The sequence below is a fragment of the Barbus barbus genome, assembly GCF_936440315.1.
Source record: "Barbus barbus genome assembly, chromosome: 22".
Lineage (NCBI taxonomy): Eukaryota > Metazoa > Chordata > Actinopteri > Cypriniformes > Cyprinidae > Barbus > Barbus barbus.
The window spans coordinates 22,106,490-22,132,780 of NC_136750.1; the positions used below are offsets into that span (position 1 = coordinate 22,106,490).

Genomic DNA, 26,291 nt, shown 5'->3' on the forward strand with positions numbered 1-26,291 from the left:
ATTATTAAAGTCTGTGAAAGGTGAGGGGTATGACAACCAAACATTCCCTGCTGATTTAAGCCAGATAACTAATTTTACATGCTTTGTCCATTGAAGCGGTTGTGTAAACATCTCACAGCACAAAAGGCCTTCAAAACAACTTCAATGGCACTTTAAAATTAATGTACTGAAACTTTTCTACGATGCACTCCCATTTTTAAGAGCAGAGAGAGGAGTATGACTTTGGGTGGAACAGATTTATGGAAGAGAAAGTGTGAGAGAAAAATCAATACACCTAAAATCTCGTCAGGCAGTCTAGACACGAACACCATGACCAAATCTTCTCAGAGTCGAGATCTTGCATAACATAAACCAGGGAAGATAGCAGAAAAAGAATGAGAGAAAGATACTAGTTAATTTATTAAAGGATAGCTCACTCAGAAATGATGAAAAGTTCATCATTTCTGATGTTTTTGAAGCTTAAAAGCATTCCAGGATGCAAAACCACAATGAAAATCTATTAAAACTTACATATAAAGCTGTTGCATAAATGTAAATGAAATAAAAATGAATTAAAAGTGTTTATTATTTAGATCTGCTCACTTTGCATCAGAGTGGAGCATTATAACCACCAATCACACATTTCTGTTGAGTTTATGAATGTAATGGCCAATCAGGGGAGTTTAGATTAGTCATTGCTGAAAATGCAGTTTTGTTCAGTGTACATGCTCACTGACTGAAATGTGAATCTGCACTCTTACAAGTTTTCTCATTATAAACAACAAAGTGCAGATACGAGTGCAAGTAAGAGATTCATTTTGCAGTGTGCTTAAGCGATTGTTTGCAGAACTTGTGCTAGACTGAAATTAAGGGAGCACTTCAGTGACGGGGAACATTCCTGCTTGTTTTCTGCAATGCATTTAAATTATTCCCAGTTTGTTTGTTTCTACTAAAATAACCTGGCTTGCTGCAGGCTATAGTTTTGTAAACTGATTGAAGTAATTGTGTTTTATTTTTTATAAAATACTTAAATTCAACCAAGGTAGTAATTATAAAAATGTCCTTACAAAGCTTAAAAATGCCCCTGGAAGTCAATTAAGAGGGGCAAATATTGCCTCTTAATGTAAAAGTAAATTTTCCGATCCTGTATGAAAGTAATTTGCACTTTATACCAAGTCTTCTGAAGCCAAAATGTAAGTTATTATTCACTTAATAGCTCTCACTATTCATGTGAGTGGACGTATCATTCTTTTGAGTTGGATCATTTCATTAAAGGGGTCATCGGATGCCCATTTTACACAAGTTGATATGATTCTTTAGGGTCTTAATGAAAAGTCTATAACGTACTTTGGTTAAAATTTCTCAATGGTAGTGTAAAAACACCTTTACCCTGTCAAAATCAGCTCTGTTTTCAGCATGCTGTTCTAGTCCAAATACTTGTGAGCTCTGCTGACTCGTCCCCTCTCTTCCGTGGAGTGACGAGCAGACCATAGATTTGTGTAGATTCCCTATTCGACTGCTCCAGATACATTGGCGCGTCAGCCATCTCGCATTCACCATAATAATCAATAAATATTGAAAGATATACAAGCCTATAACTTTCTGTTGTAGACGCACACAGTCAATGCGCTCAAAGATTTCCAGATCATTACAAAAATGGCGGATGGCTTATATATCGCGGCCCATAGACACAGTCTATAATAAGGAATCTAGGTATATATATCTATGGAGCATACTAAACTTCAGCCGCGTAACTGGCTAACTAGCACATTATTAGAAAAGGCGATTTGCAAAGATTCAGAAAAACCCTTATACTCACTTCTTCTGTAGATAAAGTTGGATCACGAATGATTCGGGCGAACATAGACGCATGTGTGTAGATTGGGGATCGGCGCATTCACTTCAAAGCGAAAGTAACGAATCCTCAGCATCTTCAGTTGCTCAGATGTCGGGAGTAAATGACGACTGATATATTCATTATTACATCCAACAACTAAACACTTCAATCGCTTAATCGGATACACCTCGTCTTCCCCTGCACAGGAGGCGGACAACTCACAGCTCACTCAGGGCGGGTCTAATGTAAGACAGTCTTGTCAATCAACTATCGTGAGAGGAGCCTGTACAGAACTACGCCATTCTGACAGGGCTCTCAGAACAGCCTGATTTAAGAAAGGGGATTTTAAAATAGGGATTTAAAAAAAAAAAAAATACACTAGGTGGATTTTTATCATTATAGGATGGATGTGTACACACACTTCCAACACACATTTATGTTCAAACAACTTGTAAAGTGAATTTTGCATATGATGACCCCTTTAAATCTGGTTTACAAAACTGATCTGAATGACTCATTCACATGAATTTCCTTATGCAATTCTAAACAGTCTTCAGAATATATTGTTTCACTTTAAGAAGATGTCAAGATCTTAATCATAAGCAACATTTGCATTGGTTCTGGCCTTGATACCTAACACTACTCTCCAATATAAATCTCCCCTAGCATTTATCTTCTCATAGTCAGGAGGACAAAGTCCGGGTTCCTGTAAGCATCCGCCCAGTCCAGTGGCCTGACCTCTGTGCGATTGGTCCAGAGGTCCCTTGTGACCTGCTCTCAGAGGTAGCATAAACAGTGCCACAAGCAGGAAAACAAATTAGCCTTGCATGTGAGAGCAATTGGAGAGATTGTTGATTTGCAGGCAGGGCCAAGACAAACAGCAGCAAGGATGTAAACAACCATTCCTGAAGATGACTGACCCTGGTGTCGTTCGGAAGTGGGGCATGTGATCGCCTAACATCCTTAGGGGCAAAAGACGTGTTTGTGAGATTCACTGTCTGCCGTCAGCGGCCTGACCAGTGGATGCTTGGGCCTTGATTTCGGATGGACCTGAACACTCGGAGCCCACTGAAGTGAGCATTTACACACAAATAACACGACACATTACACAAACAGTACTTGGCATGCATTCACAGATGCTGAGTCTCATGCACAATTAGTCTTCATTATGAATGCACTTAAATCTATCAAATATACACGCAAAGGGCTGATAAACAGCCAACATTAATAACATCTGTTCCACAGCCTTCCATTGAGGCAGTTATAAAAGAATGTAGGAAAGAGATATCAATTCTCTATCCTTGTATGTATGGAGAGATTGTTGATTTGCAGGCAAGGCCAAGACTTTCTCTCTTTAATGATCTCACATTCTAAATACACAGACATTAACATGCAGTTGGTCCCCTCTTCATGGCTATAACAGCTTCCACTCATCTGAAAAGGCTTTCCACAAGATTTTGGAGTGTTTCTGTGGGAAATTTTTTAACATTTGTGAGGTCAGGCACTGATGTTGGACAAGAAGGCCTGGCTCGCAATCTCTGCACCAGTTCATCCCAAACATGTTTGATGGGGTTGAGGTCAGGGCTCTGTGCAGGCCAGTCAAGTTGTTCCACACCAAACTCATCCAATCATATCTTTATGGACCTTGCTTTGTTTACTGGGGCACAGCGAGCTGGAATAGAAAAGGGCCTTCCCCAAACTGTTCTCACAAAGTTGGAACCATAACATTGTCCAAAATGTCTTGGCAATCCCTGAAAAATAGCCCTACAAAAGTAACAGTTTGCACAATGCAGTCAGGCAGGTAACACTCTCCTGGCATCTGCCAAACCCAGACTCGACCATCAGGCTGTAAAAAAGTGTGACTTGTCACTCCAACATATTTCCACTGCTCAGGAATTCAGCGGCAGCAAGCTTTACACCACTCCATCTGACACTTGGAATTGTACTTCACTAAGCTATTCAGACTGACCCATTGCTTCCCAAATTTCACAAATAGACTGCATGTCTAGATTTTTTAAAATATTTTAGAGAAGACATTGCTCACACTCAACAAGGCTGTATTTTATTAATGTGAACTATTGTTACAATTTTATATATATATATATATATATATATATATATATATATATATATATATATATATATATATATATATATATATATATATATATATATATATATATATATATATATATATATATAGTGCCCTCCTTTATTTTTGCTGTAGACTGAAAACATTTGGGTTTGAAATCAAAAGATGAATACGAGATGAGAGATTAACATTTCAGCTTTTATTTACAGGTATTTTCATCTGGATCCGATACGCAACTTAGAAGATGGCACCTTTTGTTTGAACCCACCCATGTTTCATGTTACCAAAAGTATTGGAACAGATAGAATTAACATAGATTAAAGTGAAAAAGACTTCATATTGAGTTGCAAATCCTTCGCTTTCAATAACTGCACCGAGCCTGTGACCCATTGACATCACCAAACTTTTGCATTCTTCTTTTGTGATGCTTTTCCAGGCTTTCACTGCAGCTTCTTTCAGTTTTGGGGGGTTACTCCCTTCAGTCTCTTCTTTAGCAGGTAAAATCCATACGCTACAGGGTTTAAGTGTGGAGATTGACTTGGCCAGTCTAAAACCTTTCACTTCTTGCCCCTGATGAACTCCTTTGTTGTTTTGGCACTATGTTTTGGGTCATTAACTTGCTGCATGATGAAGGATCTACCAATCAGTTTGGTTGCATCTTTCTGTAAATTGTCAGACAAAATATTTCTGTAGACTTCTGAGTTAATTTTGCTGCTGTCATCATGCGTTACATCATTAATGAAGATTAATGAGCCTGTCCCAGAAGAAGCGATGAAAGCCCAAGCCATTACATTACTTGTGTAATGTGTACTATAATGTACACCTGTGTACACTGTGTTTCAGATGAGCTTGTATGTTTGGGATCATGAGCAGATAATTTCTTTCTCCAAATTTGAGCTTTTCCATCACTTTGGTCCATAAAATCAGTCCATAAAACCTTGTCCCAGAATTTTTGAGGCTCGTCTCCTATTCTTCTTGCTAATGAGTGGTTTGCATCTTCAGGTGTAGCCTCTGTACTTCTGTTCATGAAGTCTTCTGCGAACAGTAGATTGTGATACCTTCAGTCCTGCCCTCTGGAGGTTGTTGCTGATGTCACTAACAGTTGTTTCAGGGTCTTTCTTTACAGCTGTCACAATGTTTGTGTCATCAACTGTAGATGTTTTCCTTGATCTACCCGTTTGAGGTGTGTTACTTAGTACACCAGTGGTTTCTTTCTTCCTCAGGAGATTCCAAATGTTTGTACTTGCTATTGCCAGTGTTTGTGCAATGGTTTGATTGATTTTTCCATCTTCACAATTGCGCGCTTTTCACAGACACCTCTCTGGTTTTCATGTTGGTTACACGTCTAACTAACTATAAATGCAGTCTGCACGGATCTGAAACTGAGCGCAGACATTCAGTGCCATTTATTAATTGAATAATCAATTAATAAGACACACCAGGGCAACAAAACACACCGGTCAGTCACATGTTCCAATACTTTTGATAACATGAAAAATGGGTGGGTTCAAACAAAAGGTGCTATCTCCTAAGTTGTGTATCAGATCCAGATGAAAATACCTGTAAATAAAAGCTGAAATGTCAAATCTCTCATCTCATATTAATCTTTTGATGTCAAACCAAAATGTTTACGGTCTACAGCAAAAATAAAGGAATTGGCCTTACTGTTCCAATACTTTTGGAGGGCACCGTGTATGCATGTATGTATATGTATATATAATTACATAGTGTGTAATTACATAATTACACAATGGAGTGTCTTTAAAATCCTCTTTTGTGCAGAACTACTTCTTTCCACCATGGATTCAAATCTCAGGTTAACAGCGGAGTCCAAGCCTCCGTTTTAGAACTAGTAATGAAGGAACATTTTCAGTTGCTTCACTGAAAGCTTATTGTATTATATAATATTTAATATGCAACAAAAACAACAGCCATCATAAAAGTTTCTAGGCAATTCAGTCAAAAGTACAAAAGGCAGCGCTCTCAGTAAAAAAAATTTGGTTTGGAACAAATAACAGAAAAATGCATGGGGCCAAAGACTGCCCGTTAGATTTACCCATAAGGAATTTTATCTCATGTTTAAACACTACAGAGACATCAGAAATAGCAGCAAATTCCAGAAGATCTGGCCGAGGTAAGGTTGCTCTCGGCGGGATCATGAGAGCTCACATCTCCAAAAACATTGAAGAAAATTTTCAAATAGGCATTATCTTTATTAACAAACTGCATATTTGAAATCTAAACAAGTACAAGTAACATTCTCACCTAAAAATAATAACTCAAAACTACATTCCATTACACAAACAGTATTATTTATAAAATTATAATGGATTTGGGCATCCGCCATGACACCCGCTGTGAGAAACAGTTGGAATGTCGATATCACTAGAAAACTATTTTTTTTTTTTTTTACAATATTTCTGTTTTCACCATTTGATCACAAAATGCAGCCTATATATTTAGTAAAGCTGTAATACTTTAGTAATGCCCTGTAAATAATAATGTGACAAATTCAGACACTGTCATAAGCAAATTCCACTGGCCCTGCTTGGATTTTCCATTTATTCTTTGAAGATTATATTCTAAAACTATCCCTATGAAGTAACTATGGTGCTTTCCAATGGCGTGTATGCAGGACAAGCTGACCAGGATGAATATCAACAGAGAACATGATCTAAGCTGTTGAGAACATGCTGCTCCTAAAGTTAGTCTTCTCACTAAAGCCTACTCCTGCTGTGTACTCTGGACCTCCTGTGGATCATCTACAGGTGTGTTTTTCTGACTCTTAAAGGAAAAAGGAGCAGTGCAGCATGTTCTGGGCTCATTTCCATGGAGACTACACACTTCTTGCACCATGCTTGATTACTTATTTAAACAATGAGGGTGGGATGGGGAACACAACACCCTTACAAATACACAAACACACAGCTACAAAGAGAAGGAAGAATTTTCGACAGTGTAAGACAATGCAGTAAAGATGTAATACAAAACTCTGGGCCCTCTATCAACACCTGTGGCTAAAACATGAAATTGCAAGTGATATAGAGTTGAATGGAAGGACAGCTTTAAATAAATATATATATATATATATATATATATATATATATATATATATATATATATATAAACGTTGCTTTCATAAATTTTATCCTAACTACTTCAAAACACTCCAATGAAATGGAACAAAGTCCCGTAGCCATTTATAATTTTATATATATATATATATATATTTTTTTTTTTTTTTTACAGTGGGGAAATAGTAAGCATTTTATTTTTCTAATTTTTTTAAATCAGATTTGAGTCCAAAGTTGAACAGAAAAACTTAACATGAATTTCAGCAATGCAAAATTCAAGCAGTTTAAAAAAAACTGTAGAATTAAAGTGTAGTTTAATTTTTTTTTTTTCTCATTTCATTTGTTTTTTTTTTTTTTTTTTAAGCAGCAAAATATAAATTGTGTATTTATATCAAAAAGAAAAAAAGAATAAGATTTAAGATTAAGACTTAACATTTCTTACTCATTTTATTTTAAGGTTTCTTTATTTAACATTTTTCAAAATCCTAAAATTTAGCTTTTATCCAAATTTTGAATCCCAGATGTTCAACGTGGTCTCAAACCTGTTTGTCCCCCACTGTACAGTAATTAAATGCATTGCGAATGTGTTTTGTGTAGATTTCAAATGCTCAATGTAGCAGCAGGGACGCCACCTTTCGCTTTATTTCATTGCAGCAGTCATGAACAGGTATGTTGGCATGTGGCATTGGCGAGGGTTATATGTGTGTGTGTGTGTGTTCATGTAGGCTTTGGTCTAAGAGCTCTGGCGGGATTTGTGTGTGGGCTGAAACGGTCGTATTCCACCGCAGTCATCGGGGAGACCTGCTCGCACAGAACTGTTGTATGTGAGTGAATTTTAGAGAGTGTACATGTCCCGTTCCCACCCCCGGCCCAGCATTGTGTGTGCAGTGATGTGTGTGTATCTGCATGTGTGTGAGGAGCTTAACCGTTTGAGGTTGGTAATCTGGAAAGCTGCTTTGCCTTCGGGCGGTAGTGTGAAACTTGGCTGGAGAGAAATACAGGCAGGATGAGAGCGAGAGAGAGGCATAGGCTGTTATGTAACAGGGTTTTTCTTTCCTTTGTCAACAAACAGGAGAGGCCTGTTTACACACACACAAAACTAGTCACCAAACACTAGTATGAGAGAGTTTACTTCAAGGGTACGCCCAACTCGTGAGACGCGAGGTATTACTCTAAATAAACACACTCCAGAACAGGCCGTGGTTAATGTTTTGTAACAAGAGCTGGACGCAATGAACATCTTGGAAATGAGAGAAAGTACACAAGGACCAGAAGTGATCCTTCTGAATAATAATTAAAATAGAAAGCAGTAATTTTGAATTGCAATAACGTTTCACAATTTTTAATATTTAAATATTAATATTTTTTATAATATTAATATAATAATAAAAATATTTATATTATTATTAAATAAACACAGCCTTGATGAGCATATCTGATTTCTTTAGAAAAAGTTAAAAAAACAAAACAAAAAACTTTCAAAATTGAGACCGATAAATAAAGCGACTACACAGTAGTTAGCAAGGAATGTGGTCCCAATACTATTAGAAATAAAAAAAAACAATTAGAAATTATAGAAAACTTTATTCTTATGACAATATGTCATGAAAACATTTAAATTATTGCAAGGGTTAGAGGAAGTTAGTGTTTTTGATTAAAGATTATGAGGGAACACAATTTAAAAAGGTTGCATGAATAAATAATTTAAGCCAATAAATCAATTAAAATTAGAGCAGTCAAAACCACACCCTCCCTGGAACCACAAGTCAAATGTTCCTAAACACAACTACACACACTTCTTCTATAATGTCAAAAACTGAATAAACACAGGAAAATACACGGATACTCTCGCCACTTTGAAGCTTTGAGCTCAGCTTTCTCTGCATTGACTGTTTGCCATTACCACATATCTAAAATTACAGTGGAACAACAGCACACGCTTGACATTTTAAACATTTTGTACATCGTGTGCAGTCACACGCTCACGTTCAGCTCACCATGCTGACACAAGTGATCATTCGAGAGAGAGAGAGAGAGAGAGAGAGAGAGAGAGAGAGAGAGAGAGAGAGAGAGAGAGAGAGGCCAATTATATTTGCTCATGAGTCATGACCTGCTGTTCAGCAACCAAATCACCAAGTCATTGGCGAGAGATAGAAAGAAAAAAAACAGAATGGCTTCAAGCTAGTACGAGAGAAATTCAACCCAAAAACAAAGATTTAGAGAAAAAGCACTGAGATAAACAAGTGCTAAATGAAGGTAGAGACCGAGCGAGTGAGCGAGAGCGAGAACATGATGAGCCACGTGAGGTTGGCTCAGACACTGCAGGCCGGTTACGTAAACACCCCCCGCTCCGTCGCCTCATGGACTCAGCAGACACCGCGCCTCTCCAATCCCTCCGCCTGCTGCTGTGCCACGCTTTTTTCTCTTCCCTCACATGGCTTCTCACATGCTCGCTCCCTCCCTCCTTCTTTCTTTCCCTCGCTCGCCCTCCTACTCTCTCACACCCCGGGGAGCCGGTGGTCTGTGCCAAGCAGGCCTGCATGAAACCGCAGCACCACTCTCAGGGCGGGAAGAACACGGCAAAAAAGCCAAACCCTGTGGAGAACGAGCGCTCCAAAATAAACAAACACATACGGACACGGAATTACGCAAACTAGCTTTTTTGTGGTGGAGGAATGGAACAAATCTGAGTCACTTTTTCACTTAAAAATACATTTAAGACATTCCGCCACTCACAGCGATGTCATAATGACCATGATGCAAATACATGGCAAACAGTCAAACCCAGTGGAGAACAAACGCTCCTAAATAAACAAGCACATACAGATGTGGAATTGTGCAAACCTGGGTTTTTTTTATTGGTGGAGAGATGAAACAAATCCCCTTTAAGGTGTGGCCACATTTACCGTTGCTCGGCAAAATTCTGAGGGTGAATTCCAACCATTCTAAAAGGCATCTGTGAGATTGGAAGTTTCACGCAAGGAGCAAAAAAAAAAAAATTATTTAAATCTTTTTTTTTTTTATTTAATTATTTGCTTTTCATTAAAAACTCACAAACCCCCTGCAGTTCCTTTACACACCACAGTTTGGGAAACCTTGATAATATAATGTTTAATGCACTTCATGTTGTCAATAACAACGAATGGAATATATTTTCTTCTTCTTTGCATTTTTATATCAATATTGTACAAGATTATCCTACTTAAATCAATGTAATAAACAAGTTAGGTCAAAAGTAATTTAAAAATAATCAAATAGTAGTCTGATTATATTACCGAAAATGTGTAATGTAATGGATTACGTTACTAACTAGAGTTTTTGTCATGTCATTTCGAATCAGTTACAAATTACAATTTGTAAGTAATCTACCCAGCTCTGGATGCCATAAACTTTATCATGAAAATGACACGGGAAACATAAACACAGCCAAACCCTGGGGAGAATGAACGCTCCAAAATAAACACCTACAGATGTAAAAATTATGCAAACTATAATTTATTTGGTGGGGAGACAGCACAAGTCTGACTCGCTTTGAATGTTCGCTTACATCTACCATTGCTTGGCAAAATTTCACAAGCAAATTTCTGATTCAACAAATGCAGATTCAACAAGTTCAACAAGCGAAAATAAGTTCCAACATTCCGCCCCTCACTGTGATTTCATAAACTATGACTATGATTTCATAATTTTTATAATACAATGACACAAACCCTGTGGTGAACAAACGCTCCAAAACAAACATTTAGATGTGGAAAAAAATTATTTTCGTGGTAGAGAGGTGTAACAACTTATAAGGTTCAGAAACATCTACTAATCCAGGGGCTCAAAAATAAAAATCCAGGGGCTCAAAAGTAATCCAGGGGCTCAAAAGTAAAATAGGGGCAATGTAAAAAAAAAAAAAAAAAAAAAAAAAATTATAGGTCAAAAGTTTGGATACATTACTATTTTATATTTTTGCAAGAAGTCACATATGGTAGTCAAGCCTGCAATTATTTGATCGAAGTTTTTATATATTTTAAATTTTATGCAATTCTGATTTATCATCAATGTTGGAAACCTGTGATACTTTTTCAGGATTCTTTGATTAATAAAAAGTTTAAAAAGCACAGCATTTATTTAAAATATAACTTTTGTTACAAGAAATTAGGTTTTCATTCAGCAAAGATTTGCTAAATTGATAGAAACAGTGATAGTAAAGATTGATATTGTTAGAAAACATCTCTATTTTGAATAAACACTGTTCTTTTCATTTTTTATTTATCAATGAACCCCCCAAAAAATTGATCACAGGTTCCAAAAAAACAACTAATAATAATAATAATAATAATAATAATAAACAAATGAAAAAATAAAAATCATCAGCACAACTGTTTCCAATACTGATAATAAATCAGCATAATAGAATGATTTCTGAAGGATCATGTACTGAAGACTGGAGTAATGATGCTGAAAATTCCACTTTGAATCACAGAAATAAATTATATTTTAAAGTAAATTAAAATAGATAAACATTCTTTTAAATTGTAATAATATTTCACAATATTATAGTTTTTCTGCATTTTTGATCAAATAAATGCAGGCTTGATGAGCATAAGACTCTTTCATAACGCTGCATAATTATCAAAATGGTAATATAATAAAGTCCTTTCATGTCACCATTTCGCCAGCCTACACTTCACATAATAGGCCACTTTGGCATCATTAACTATGATAGTTTCATGAAATAATAAACGGTGTATCATACATAAAAGTAAGTGAATTGAATACTGACTACCATTATTGCGACTTTTGGCGCTGCACAGTTTTGTGCCGTGCTTTTGTAGTCATTTAGCATCCATTTTCTCAGCTTTGTAATTTGATTTACAAAATGAGACAAACCGCAGATCCACATCGCTCCACAAATAAGCTCGTCTGTCTCATGCAATTTTCAACCGATTTATGAATAAGAACAGAAAATGACCGCTCCACTTCACTATATTTGTGCAATGAAATTTGAACTTGTGCCAGATAATGATTGGTTGGTGTATTATACATGACAAACGGGCATTGATGAATTATGTAATATTCTAAAATATATAATACATGGATTTGTAATTAAATCGAGACACTAGATTTGATTGATTAATTTTTTTTTTAAATATTGTTAGGTTTATTTTTTTCCTTCCGTGTCCCACTCACTGAAATAACTATATTTGAGAGCCTAGGTTTCCGAGCAAACTGTGGAATATCAGTCAGTCAAGCAAAACGCATCCCATAGCAACACCTCAGACTGACATATGTAAAAAATAAACAGGAATTTTCAGACTTTTGAGCGATTAGTTACCGTTTTATACACGCCATGTTAATTATAATTCAAATGCATTTTGTTTTATTGACTACAATATCTTTGCTATTTGTCTGAGAAGGGCACTTTTGAATAATTTTGAAAAAGAGCAGGGACTTGAGCCTCCAAAGCCCCCCTTCTGCACGTGCCTGCTCTGTCTCTCTCTCTCTCCATGTGTAAGGCCATAGTCAGCTCTCTGCAGTATTGATTTGTGGTGCTGGGTGGTTTGGCTACTTGCTCAAACACTATGAGCGTGTCCTCATGTGCCTTTGCTTATGTAACAGTGCGGGACTCTTTCTCAGCTGAATGCTGATTAATTGTCTGGAGCTTTAGGACTCCCAGCATTCACCCCGCTACAGATGCCAACGACACTGCAGAGGCACAGGAGCTGCGCTTCACTTCGCACTCCCGCATACACATAAGCACTCTGGGCTTTACGGCTTGAGGGGAGGGGTCATCAGGTTCAAAGTCCTTAGTTTTTGCACTATCACCCTCTTCTGGTGGTTACTGGCATGGCAACAACATTCCCTAAAGGCATTATGAAATCACAGATGGCAGGTGCATTTTTGATGTTCACTATAAAACCTGAGCTAATCTGCTATTCTTTACTGCTCGTTAGTGGCAGGTTGTTTTCTACACACTCTCATAATTACAGACTATGATAATATATTCACAAAGTGTGAACAAAAAAGGCCAGAATAAGGTTACGGAAAGTTCCCACCACACTTACCTTATCCTCGAATATTTCTTTCCTATCCAGCATCTCTCGCAGGGTCTGCAGGATCTTAATGCACAGCTTCTCCTCTTTCTCCATCAGTTTCTTGGTGTGTTTGATGAGCCTGAGAGAAAATATTGTATCCCATTTCACATTAAATATGTAACAATTTAAGGATATCAACTTGGCCACTCGACCAGTCACATCAACTACAAATGTTTTGCAACTATGCATTTAACTATTATCAATACATACAATTACTGATGTATCAAAATACATGGTTATCTAATTGTTTTTCCTAAAATACTTAGAATATAATTATTTGTGTTTAGTGGAGTAACGCTGGCTGAGATTGAAATCCTTAAAAACAATAGATTATGCAGGTAACAGTCCCATTTACAGGCTAGACATGACAAAACTGGATTTTATATAACAGTCATATATATATGATGTTAAAATAAAAGTACACTACTGTTGAAATGTTTGAGGCCAGTAGAGACCCTTCATAAATCATTCTAATATGTTGATTTGGTGCTTAAGAAACATTTCTTATCAATGTTAAAAACAGTTGTGCTACTTACCATTTTTTGTGAAAACGTTAAATTTTTTTCAGGATACCTTTGTAACAATGCAAAAGTCTTCACTGTTGATTTTTCTCAATTTAATGCATCCTTGCTGTACAAAACTATTAATTTCTTTCAAAAATTAAATAAAAACTTACTGACCCAAAATGTTTGAACAGTAGTCTACATGGTAAATAATCCATATATTTGATATCTGTAACTAAAATCAATTGATTTGCAAGCCGGATTTGAAGAAAAAACTAAAAGAAAAAAGTCCAGCTACATATGACAATATCACATACTATGGCGTTGGCAGTTTGAGACCGTTTTCAATTCAATAGGTATTTGAATTGTTTTTGCAACAATTTTCCATTAAGTCATGTTATTTTAATAAATGGAATGTCCAAAAATGTTATGACAAAGAAAAAACAGGAAATCTGTTTTATGTCCTAGTCGTGCAGACTTATATAAATCACACGCAGACGGTCTGTGATTTTAGAGGTATATCTTGCTGAGACTCAGATAATTGCTTATATAAGGCACTCAGAACCCCAGGCACACACACAACAAACATTTTATAGCTCATATATGATGCTGCTGGTATATGAATCACAGCACAACCAGCTCCAACACATGCATACAAAAATAAACATTTTCAAATTCAATTCAAATTGGCATTTACATGTTTTAAACCCATTTTTACATACAAACATACAACAAACAATCAGTTAAGGGTGTTGCTGACGTAAATGTTTGGAGCTATAGCAGAAATGGATTTATAATGTCATACCTATACCTATGGCTATTTTTAACACTACCACTGGACTTGTTTAATATATTCATTGCGTATGACGCACGGTTTTAATTAGTTTGATGTGGGTGCGTGTCTCACTTAGACATGAAGGCTCCGTCCTCACTGCGGAGCTGTGTAGACTCAGGAAACAGCATCTCTGGGCTTTGCAGTACGTCTACTAATACAGAAAACTCTGCATGCACCTGCGGACTAAACTGCTCCTCCAGAAACACAACGACTCCCTGAAACACATAACATCCAATCAAAAGCAGTAGTCAGTATCATAGACAAAAGACATTTAACATGCACAAATACTATTCCTGTTATCTAATTAGCATAAGGTAATGATCAGATCAGTAATGATGGGCAATGTGGTATACTATAATTATTATTACTTTTTTTTTTAAAAAGCTTTCTGCAAGGCCATATTTCCTGGAAAATAAGCTGCACAGGGTCAAAATTGAATTGTGCTGATGTTAGTTTTTTGTATATCATGAAAATCTTGAATAAATACACCTTGACATAAAAAAGTTATTACATTAAGAAATAAACGTGAAGTTTACACTTTACAATTTACATGTATAACACAATAAACATGTATTTCAGTTCCCCTCACTTACATCTTGTACATTTAATAGTACTATCCAGAATAGAACAGGAATTAAAAATGCAAGTATAAAACAAAAATATAGTGGCATTCATTACAAACAACATTAATTATAAATGGCAAACTTAAATTAATTTACTTAAATTGACACTGAAAGTAAATGGTTGCAGCACACTTCAGATGATGCATGAAATTTATGTTCCAGAAAATATGGTACTTGATACTGATTGGTCAGTTGCCTTTATAAAACTGTGAGATTGTATAACAGTGAGAGTTTTAGATTTGAAGGTGACGTTACCTGTAGTTTCTCAATGATCCTGTAATCATGGGCCCCAAAAGGCTCCTTACGGGGTCGGCCGCGGGTTGACAGCTTCCAGTCTTTCACTGCCCGCTGCACCATGCTGGTGTGTGTCTTTAGCGCCAGGGTATTGACCTGACCGTCCAGGTCCACTGGAATGGGGATTGCCCGGCTCTTAGCTGGACAGAGTTAGATGGAGATGCCTTCATAACCTTTATGCATTTTCTTACATGTAGCTTGTTAAGCGTTAAACATTAATATTCTCAAACACTAATGGCAAACACATGTAATCTCCTTCTATATTCTGGGGACATTTTTATAGTATTCTTCAGTTTAAGGCAAGAGTAAACTTTTGTGACAGTTTCCACAGATATAACATGTATTATTCAAACATAATAATATTTTTTTTTACAGGTTGCATAATTTTTGTGTGCAGTACAACTTGAATTAAATGTCAACAATTTCATAAATACTGTATATAAATAAGAATGTTAAATACACCCCATATGAAATCCCGAGACCCGTCTATCCAGAATTAACAACTAACTGAACAGAATTAAAACATGGAACTAGAGACACACAAAAAAAAAAAAAAAAAATTATATATATATATATATATATATATATATATATATATATATATATATATATATATATATATATATATATATATATATATATATATATATATATATATATATATATATATATATATATATATATATAAGAATGAAGCTACCATGTTTTACTATTCATTAAAAAAACCAAAATCCACAAGCCAAATCCCTCTTTCACATGGAGGCGTTATATTTGGGTTAAGACACATCACTGCCAGATGTGAAACTTACCCACGTCAGCAAGGGTTTTGATGCAACCCTCAATGTTAGTCTTCTCCAGGGACTTGAGCCAGGTGCAGTTGCAGAGTCTGAAGGCGGACTGCAGTAGCTTAATGAAAATTGCTTGATGGGCCTGATAAAGAGGTAGAAATATCTCAATGCCAACCAGCATAAGTAAAGCAACATTAATATGCCTGATTCATAGAGCACAGGGAAATACGTCTCCTCTTCACATCAGACTGAGATGAGATGAGGTGAGGAACTTGTGAATTGAACTTTCTCGCTCTACCTGCAGGTTCGAGTTGCTGACAGAGAACTGCGAGCCAAAGAAGCCCTTGACGATGGCCATGATGGTATCAGTGACGTATTTTTCGAGGCATGTATCAGCATGCTTCCTGTCTGTGGGGCCGTTAGACACCTACAACAACAACATCATCAGTTCAGGATTCTTAGCACCCACATAGCAAGCACAAATCAGTCACAGATGATCTAAACAGCTCTTTAAGCCTGTATATTATGCCTCACAAATTGCGAGGGAGGGAAACCGAGAGAGAAATAGTTAGTTGGTGTCAATTAACTCACCCTAGCCATGTCTACAAGGAAATTGTCAAAGAGTTTCCAAATGTGATTGCTGGTGTAGATCTCCTTCATCTCCACCTCTGTGTCCACATAGCAGTGGTTCACAAAATTTACGTATGCTATTTTTACCTGCAAAATGTATAAAAACAACAATCAAAAAGGCTTGCTGATGTCACTTACAAAACTGTCTACAGTTTTAATAGTTTTTTTGGACATGGCACAACCATGTTTTGTTTTTTTTTGCAATGCATTGAAGTATCTTAGAGTACCAGGTACTTTGTGATCATTCAGTACTTTGGTATACTGTGGCCTTAAAAAAAAAAATATATATATATATTTAAAATTTAAAAACGTTAGTTTTTTCTTCAAACCTAATTTTTGAAAATTATTACAATCAAATGTTTTAAATGTGTAGCCAAAAATATATATATTCACTAACGTTCAAATGTTTTTAAAAGAGGTTTCTTATTCTCACAAAGGCTGCATTTTTTTAAATACAAAATATAGGAAAAATAGTAATATTGTTAAAAGATAAAAATTATAATAACAATAATGGTTTTCTACTTTATTATATTTGAAAAAAAAAATTCTTTGTCACATTCAGAAATAATTCTAATATGCTGATTTTGTGCTCAAGAAAAATTTCTTATTATCAATGTTAAAAATGGTGATATTTTGTGTGAACTGTAATACGTTTTTTCAGGATTCTTTGATGAACAAAAGAAAGTTCAAAAGAACAGAATTAATTTGAGATCGAAATCTTTTGTTATATTCTTAAAGTCTTTACTGTCAATTATGACCAATTTAACGCATCCTAGCTGAACAAAAGCATTAATTTCTTTAAAAAATTACTGACTCCAAACTTATGAATAGTAGGGCATTTTGTCTACGGATTATCAAAGCACTGTGGTATTTCCATCTGTTGTCCATCCATGGATCAATACTGTACATGTTCTTGAGAGTTTTAACTTTTAACTTGTGATGCACTGTAATAGCATGAGTAAACATTTTGTTCTCCATTATTAGACTAATGCAATTAGATAACTTATAAAAGCATCATTACAACATAATCAACAGCTCTAGCACTTTTCAAATATGCCATGGTGAGCTTTTCAAGAGAACATTGAAGTAGGGTTAATGTTCCATCACCTCTGGAATGCAGCCATCGTACGTGACCACTTTGACAATATCATCAAGCGGCAGAAGCGAGTTGCACTTGAGCTCTGTATCAACGTTCTTGCCCTCGGTGCAGGCTGCCAGCAGCTCCACCAGGGTGATGTGGTACGCCAGAGCATCATTCTCCTCACGCGGAGACGACATCATATTTTGCAGCACCGGGAAAGAGGCACGGTCATTGTAGAAAACCAACACGTCTTCTCCTCCATTCATCAGCTACGGCCCAAAACAAACACGAAGTCTGATTTAGCTCTACAAATAATAGCTCTATAAATTCACTTTTATCTGAAGGGAAGTCTATATGTACAATTAGTGGAGAGTGATGCAAAAATGAGTATTTTCACATTTACTGATAACCATTATAAATGTATTACATAAATATAAAAAAATATTTTTGATTTTCAAAATATATTATTAATTATAAGTACTTCAAAATATGTGCAAAAATATTATTTTAATATTTTGAGTTTTATAAACATGATACATATGTACATATCTCCATCACACATTAAATTCAAAGTCCTTCTCACCTCATTCATGACTTTGCATTGACATTCCTTCACGTATTTGCCATCGGCTTTCACAATGGTTTGGAGGAAGCACAGGTACTGCACGTGACGGCCGTGGGTCTCGATGCAGTGCACAAAGTGATGCACCACGCGGTCGCTGATCTCACTGCACAGGCGGTAGTTGTTCCTGAAGATGTAGCACATGGTTTTTGCCTCCAGAAGCTGAGAGAAGCAAAGAGAGAATCAAATGAAATGTCATCAGAATTCCCTTTTAACACCAAATAATCTATAATTAATAGAAAGGACGTGTAATGCTCAATAACAGTGTCCTCAGCTGAAATCAACTCAGTGGTGAAACAAACCCCAGGGGTGAGGAAGAGGTTGTGGTGTTTGTGCAGCAGCGCCTGGTTCTGAGGATTATCTCTGCAGAAGTACTGAAGGAAAGTGTGGGCTAGAGACATGATCTCGTCCATCTTTTCGTCCCCCTGAAGACAGAGCAGCAAGAGTTTGGCAGCATAAGGATCTCAATATGACAATCTCCAGGTCTAGATTTATTTTACAACACCATATGATAATGCTATGATATATTACGGTTAAACCCCTTCTGAATTAATGAACAACATTAACTAGTGTCTGGTTGGGGAAATCTATAAAATATTGAACTGATCATATAAGCACTGAAGGAACATCCACTCACCTTCTCATATGGGATCTGAAGGAGGTCTAGCACCACAGTGTGAGCCCCCATGTTCTTCAACAGCCTCTGCTGCTGCACACGAATCTTCTTACCAGGAGAGCAGAGTTTACTGAGACTCAGCAGGATCTACATCAGAAGTACATCACAAGTTTTAAGTTTTACAAGTTTTAAAGTATTTGAGTTCTTCAGTCTCGAAACTTTGAGGAACACTGTATGAAAAAGTTCCCACCTCTTTGACGATTTTGTAGTTGTTGGCTTTGTTGCTGTCTATTTGAGGTTTATTGTTCCCATCCTGCACTGGGCTCAAGATACCTGCTTCCTATAAACCAGAAATTAAGAAATTAAGTGTCTCATAACAGATATCCATTTAACATTTAATTTTATTTCTGCTTCAGTATTATTTTAGAATTTTTTTTTATATATATATATATATATATATATATATAGCTTTTTTTTTTTAGTAGTGGTTTAGTAGTTAAACTTGAATTATTAAAGGTTTTGCCTTTGCAACTAATTTAAATAAAATAAGTTTGTTTTTTAAAACGTTGTTTATATACAGTATTTATATTTAATTGTCAGCTTAATTTCAATTAATAAAATTATTAAAAATGATTACTAAACTAAAAGGATAAAACTTAATGTGAATTATGCTTATTTTATTGCTAATATCAGTAATATAAGTTTATCATAATTTACTAAATATAATGTTGGTCAATCTCTAATTATTAGGACAAAATTATTAGTGAACTAATCTTGTGAGGGTCACAAAATTAATCCATATCAAACATTAACTACTGTATCAAAGTCTTACAAAATAAGATGGTAAATGTATTCTCTTTGCTGTATTCGCAATGCACTGCAAAGAGGAAGCAAATAAGCTGCATTATAATATATATGCTTGCAGTGTTTCTCCAGTAAGTGCGCACCTCCAAATTCTGCTCTTTGTTTTGATTCTCAGCACTGTCTTCATTGCCGTAACCTCCACTCTTTTCAACCCAGAGCTCAGACTTCTCCACTGTCAGCCGCAGCTGGTCCAGACTTGCCTTAATCTTCTTATAATTCTCCACATCCTCCTCAGAAACCAGCAACTGGACCTGCAAAACAAACACCACCATTAATTGGCCATTAGCACCATTAAAACATGTGGTTCTTTCATTAAAACAGAATATTTAAAACCTCTGGTAGTCTCCATACACTGATAAGAAGAACTGATAAGAAGTATGAGTGAGACCTGTTTGAAGGCCTGCAGAACTTCGGCTCTCTGGCTGAAGTGTTTGAAGATGAGCTGAAGAGAGCCGGAGACCAGCGGAGGGTAGTCCTGCATGATGAGGTGAATAAGCACCCGCAGAAACGTCTGACCGCCTTCATCATCGAGGTCCACCGAGTTCCTCTCCTTAGCACTGTGAACACAACAACACAAGATCTGAATCAGTAATGAAGCCAATCCTAACATCAAGTGTTCACATAGAAGTCAAAGACACAGCAGCAAAAAATGGCTAGTTTAATTGTAGGGTCTGAGAGGATTGGAAAAAATGCTCCTGAATGACAGCTATTTAAAATGTGGGCTGGTAAATGACTGAAATATCATTTAGTACAGAGTTTATCGTGTTATATCTTGGGCATTGTTTACAGCTACTTAATGGTGATTTGGTTTATATTTAAGTCATGTTTGTTCATATTGTTGTTTTTAATTCATTCAATCAGAGTAGCACACAGCACAATGCTTCTTTTTATTTTCAGAAAAACTAATTCCAAAAAGTTTAAAATGCCTCTTAAAATATTTTTTTTTAAAAAGGGGGGAAAAGTTTATTTACACTACCGATCAAAATTTAAGGTCCGTAATATTTTGGTTTGCTTAAAAGAAAAAACGTTTATTAAGCAAAAATGCATTAAATTGATCAAAGGTGAATTGATCAAAAGGTATATATTCTTATATTCTTATACAAGAATAGAAATATAGAAATGTATATACATGTAAATATTTTCAAAATATATATGGTATGTGAGTGTATTTATATATACATAATACATATACACAGTACACATACATATATTATGTAAACAAAAACTTATTTTGGATGTGATTAATCGTGATTAATAATTTGACAGCACTAATTAAAACAAAACAATTATTCCAAATTTTAACAATATTTCACAGTATTACTGTATCGACAGTCTGACTTATATTCAATCCATTTTAAAAAAGGCAGTATCGGTGCTGATAGTGATTCAGGTATCAAAATTCAATCATATTTTATACACCAAACAGAAAAAAAAAAAAAAACAACCTTGCAAGAAATCATTCCCTCACCTTCCCGAAAACATATTCTCTGCTTTCTCTGCAATCTCTTCAATGTTTGGTTCTGGAACATACCACAGTAATATTAAAACATACACATACATACCCCTGAAACCAAAAATAAACTAATGAACTGCATGGTGTGGCTGGAAATTAATTTGTATTACTGTATGCCATGAAACTCTCACCAGCCATGACAGGAACTTCTGCCACTGAAGCAGAAGTGTCCAAAGTCTGGTCGCCAAACTCTTTTTTATAGATAGACAGCAGATAGGTGATGCGGTAATCGAGACGCACATTCAGAATGAACTATAAATAGAAAACATTTAATTAAAAAGGATGCCAACATTTAACAGAACCTTCTAAACTTTCTTCAACATGAACTTGAGTTTTGTGATGCATAACTGATAAATTTAGTTCACTGAAATGCAACAGTCTACAAGGGCATCACCTGCAGAATCTCAATAATCCTGAGCTTGGTGTCCATCACCATGACGTTCTCGTTGTCAGGGAGACAGATTTGCTTTCCGTGGATTGGCTGAGCATCATGGAGACAGTGGGGCATCATCAGGCCTCTGCTCAGAACCATCTGAGTCACCATCTCACCCACACCGTGGATGGTACGCATGACATTATTACCTACACAAACACAGCCTGAAGTGTTACACGGCTTCAAGGACAAGCAGCAATTATCTTGCAAAACAAACACTGAAGCAGCAAACACTGAAGACAGCTTTAAAATGGTCTCTCTCACCTCCCTCAGGGCTCTTGTTGAGTTTGAACATAAATGTGGAAGTGGGTTGGATAATGTCCAGGATGGCCAGCAGGGTGCGCGTGAGGCAAAGCAGCTCATTAAAGCTGTAGAAGCCAAAGTAGACCAGGTTACGTGCCAGGTGGACCACCTGTTTGAATGACAGAAAGAGGAAAAGCCATTAAAATTGTTACACATAAAAGTGTTAGAGACTGAATCATTAGTATTCTGGTAGAGCTAATGCAGTCAATCTGCTCTCCTCTGTCCTCTGGACACATCACATAATACGCTCCAAAAAAAACAAAACATCAAACTTGGCACACAAATACAAAAAAATACAAAAAACAGACACACGAGCATGAAGCACAACATTAATGAGTTTCAAGCTCCATGTGACTGATTCACTAAAAAGAACTGGCTCATAAGGACTACACTATTTGCACGTTATGTTTTTGATGCACTACAAAGAACCGATTCAATTGTTTGGAATCAGTTTGACTTTCGGAATAGATTGGTGTGCTGTATTTTTTTTAATTCACTAAAAGAATCATTCACTCAGGAATCGGTTGGACTATACCAGTCAGGCTGTATGGATGAATTTGATTCACTACAATACATTTCACTAAATAGAACCAAACCTTTAGAGTCATTCAATCAGGAATTGGTTGGACTACACTAGTCACGGTTAAAAGATGGATATGATTCATTAAAAAGCAGCTAATCGTGGTGATTAGTTCAAGAATTGGACTATATTTTTGGCACTGCATGGTTTTGATTCACTACAAAAGAACCAACTAATTTGAGTCAATTGTTCAGGAATTGTTGTACAACACTGTTTGCACAGTATGAATAGATTTGATTTACTAAAAAAAAAACAGCTTATAAGGGATATTAATTTGGTAATTGAACTACACTGGTTGTTCTGTATGTTTTTGATTCACTAAGTAAACCATTCATTCAGGAATCAACTGGAGTACAGCAGTCACATTGTATGGATGGATTTGATTCCCTACAATACATTTTATGGTGCGAGAATCAGACAACATTTGTCGTGCTGTGTTTTTGATTCACTAAATAGAACCAAATCTTTAGAGCCATTTACTCAGGAATTGGTTGGGCTGCACCAGTCACGCTTAAAGGATGGACATGATTAATTAAAAAGCAGCTAATCATGGTGATTAGTTCAAAAAAATTTATTCACTACAAAGAACCAACTCATTTGAGCCAATTGTTCAGGTATTGGATGTACTACACTGTATAAACTGTATGAATAGATTTGATTAACTAAAAAAAAAACAGATTATAAGGGTCATTAATTCAGGAATTGGACAACACTGGTTGTTCTGTATGTTTTTAATGCACCAAGTAGAACCGTTTGTTCAGAAATCAACTGGAGTACAACAGTCACATTGTATGGATGGATTTGATTTGTTAAAAAACAGATTATACTCTAAGAATCATAGGTTTGGAAACTGAACTACACTGTTTGCTCTGTATGATTCTGATTCTCTACAAAGAACCAACTCTTTTGCTTGGGAAACAGTTGGACCATATGCTGTATGGATAGATTTGAATAATCAAATTTATTTGGCAATCAGACTACACTGGTTGTGCTGTGATTTGAGTCATTAAATAGAACCTACTCCATTGTATCAATGGATTTGATTCACTAAAAAAGCAGCTTATAAGAGTCATTAGTTCAGGAGCTAGACTACACAGTTTGCGCTGTAAGGATAAATTTGATTTACAAAAAAAAACAAAAAAAACATCTCTTTAATGTCATTATATGAATATATAAAATAACTTAAAAATATATATTTCAGGGTATTTAAGGTGCTCTGTTCACATTGATGGAAGATTGCATGTGTGAAGCGTTAATGGACCCAAACATCGTCTCACCTCAAGGGTCATTTCATTCTTCTCTCTGTCTCCAAAGGGATCAGGCTGACTGACCACATCTTTGAGATATTCATCCACAAAATGCATAGTAGGGGCAAACTTTCTCTTCATATCCTCTCTGGATGTGTCTCTGAATTCATAGTCATACCTGTGCACCAAATTTACATTCAGACAAGCCAAACAACACAAAGCAGTCAAAATAAAGCCATATAATACTAGAAGCACCAGTGGAAAAGAGTGGTTCCCATCTTACTCATTGACAGAGATCTTGGAGGGTATCTCAGTCCAGAGACGCGCATAGCGAACAGGAACCACGGCCTCCTGCGGGTCGCGGTCCACATGCATGTGCAACATTAGACGACAAAATGAGGCACGCAGGTTGTAAGGTAAGCAGTCATCAAACATGCAGCGGAGGATTAGATCTATTGGCAGCTGATTAGAAATCTGATTGATGGCTAGATACTGCCGGTCCAGGCACATTTTAGCGAAAAGATTGAGTTGACACCTGAGAATGGATAGACAATCGTATGTACAACAATTTAAAATAATCAAAGACCCTGCTTAGAAGATAAAATAATAGAATAAAAAAAATAATAAAATAAAAAAACTAAATAAAATGTCTTCCAAAGATGTGATTGAACTCTCACCTGTAGTAGGTAATGATGTCAACGTCCGATTTTTGTCTATCCTTGGCATCCTGAGCCAGGTGGCGGATGGACTTTCCATGAGGCTCTTTGTGGTTATCAATCCAGTATAGCCATACCTCTTCATCATCACCATCCTCCAGGAGTAAAGATGACTCCAGAGAGGTCTCTGTGTGTGGTATCAGTCTAAGAAAAGACAAACCCAGTCAAACAGTATATCTTAACATAAATGCAAAATTACCTTGTCACTAATAGAGTTATTAGAGTTTCATCCCATAATTTTGTGTCATTGTCATATAGCTAATCTCAGCAGGCAGCACAGAGCAGATCTCACTTGGTCTGGATGAGGATGTCTGCGTTGGTGGGGTTCAGCATGAATTTGCAGATCAGCTCCTGAGTGACAGGAATGGCTGTTTTGTTGGAGACGCACAGGTCAGACAAATAATCCAGAAACCTAGGGAAAAATGCACAATAATATATGTAATTTATTTTGAGACCACCTCTAACCAATGTGAAAACAGCACTTGTATCAAATGCAAGAATCACAACTGAACGTACACTACTGTTCAAAAGTATCAGATTTCTCTTTTTTTAAATAAATGAATATTTTTATTCAGCAAGGATGCATTACATTTATCAAGACTTTCACAATGTTACAAAAGATTTAAGATTTTCTTTTAACTATCTATTCAATCACAGAATCCTGAGAATAAATGTATCACTGTTTCCCAAAAAATATTTTGCAGCACAACAGTTTTCAACACCAATAATAAAAATGTTTCTTGAGCAGCAAATCAGCATATTAGAATGATTTCTGAAGGATTGTGTGACACTGAAGACTGGAGTAATGATGCTGAAAATTCAGCTCTGCCATCACAGGAATTAATTATATTTTAAAACATAAAAACAAAAATGTTATTTTAAATTGTAATATTTCATAACATAACTAATTGTGAATCTAAATGGTATTAATATGACAAATAAGAATCTCATTAGGAAAAAAATTGTTTAAAGATCACTTGTTTGATCCCAATAAATTGGTTCCAAATTACAAAATCCATTCATTCTCCTTAAATGTTTCATTAGTTCCTCTAGCATTTTCTGCCGGTACTGGTTAGTGCCAAACATTTGAATGGGTGTCTAAATCTCTGGGTCAGACCTGGGCTCTCGGTTCCTGCGCAGAAGTTTGACAAAGGTCTCAATCTCACGTGCAGTGATGTGTTTCTCTAACAGCTTGCGGTTGTTGTGCAGAAGAGCAGTGATTGTATCTTCGGCCAGGATCTCATAGCCGATTTGAGCCTGCATGACAGAAAAATTCTTGGCTATGTACTCCTGTGGGAAAGAGGACATGCGCATTAGTCTAATGAACAACCCCAATAATTCAAACTGATAATTGAAGATGTTCCTTGCCTGATTCTTGCGGTAATCTTGTTGGGAATGGCGCAGAATTCTGTAACACAGTTGTAGCATGTACTTAAACTGAGCATTGCGCTGCTCCCCCATATCCTCCAGCTTCGGCATGGATGAGTCTTTAGCCTCAGAAAATGGGGCTTTAAGAATTCCAAAGATCTGCAAACATAAAAATTACAGTCAGAAATTTGCTGTGCAATCTACGATTCT

General features: G+C 36.2%; 1 protein-coding gene across 2 annotated transcripts in view; it reads right to left on the reverse strand.

The window, feature by feature from the left end:
* Window positions 1-26,291, reverse strand: part of itpr2 (inositol 1,4,5-trisphosphate receptor, type 2) — a 90,869-nt gene that overhangs the window by 44,477 nt on the left and 20,101 nt on the right. For both annotated transcript variants that reach the window (XM_079446689.1, XM_079446690.1), the window contains exons 15-37: window positions 26,082-26,240; window positions 25,831-26,003; window positions 25,006-25,125; window positions 24,675-24,857; window positions 24,281-24,532; window positions 24,028-24,175; window positions 22,132-22,279; window positions 21,829-22,016; window positions 21,566-21,686; window positions 21,390-21,441; window positions 20,310-20,478; window positions 20,005-20,172; window positions 19,308-19,397; window positions 19,079-19,204; window positions 18,744-18,866; window positions 18,403-18,603; window positions 17,846-18,088; window positions 16,700-16,825; window positions 16,407-16,535; window positions 16,130-16,250; window positions 15,282-15,460; window positions 14,476-14,618; window positions 13,036-13,144 (exon numbers count right to left, since the gene is read on the reverse strand). In XM_079446689.1, coding sequence (XP_079302815.1) covers window positions 13,036-13,144; window positions 14,476-14,618; window positions 15,282-15,460; window positions 16,130-16,250; window positions 16,407-16,535; window positions 16,700-16,825; window positions 17,846-18,088; window positions 18,403-18,603; window positions 18,744-18,866; window positions 19,079-19,204; window positions 19,308-19,397; window positions 20,005-20,172; window positions 20,310-20,478; window positions 21,390-21,441; window positions 21,566-21,686; window positions 21,829-22,016; window positions 22,132-22,279; window positions 24,028-24,175; window positions 24,281-24,532; window positions 24,675-24,857; window positions 25,006-25,125; window positions 25,831-26,003; window positions 26,082-26,240 — 3,471 coding nt within the window. The remainder of the gene's footprint in view (window positions 1-13,035; window positions 13,145-14,475; window positions 14,619-15,281; window positions 15,461-16,129; window positions 16,251-16,406; window positions 16,536-16,699; window positions 16,826-17,845; window positions 18,089-18,402; window positions 18,604-18,743; window positions 18,867-19,078; window positions 19,205-19,307; window positions 19,398-20,004; window positions 20,173-20,309; window positions 20,479-21,389; window positions 21,442-21,565; window positions 21,687-21,828; window positions 22,017-22,131; window positions 22,280-24,027; window positions 24,176-24,280; window positions 24,533-24,674; window positions 24,858-25,005; window positions 25,126-25,830; window positions 26,004-26,081; window positions 26,241-26,291) is intronic.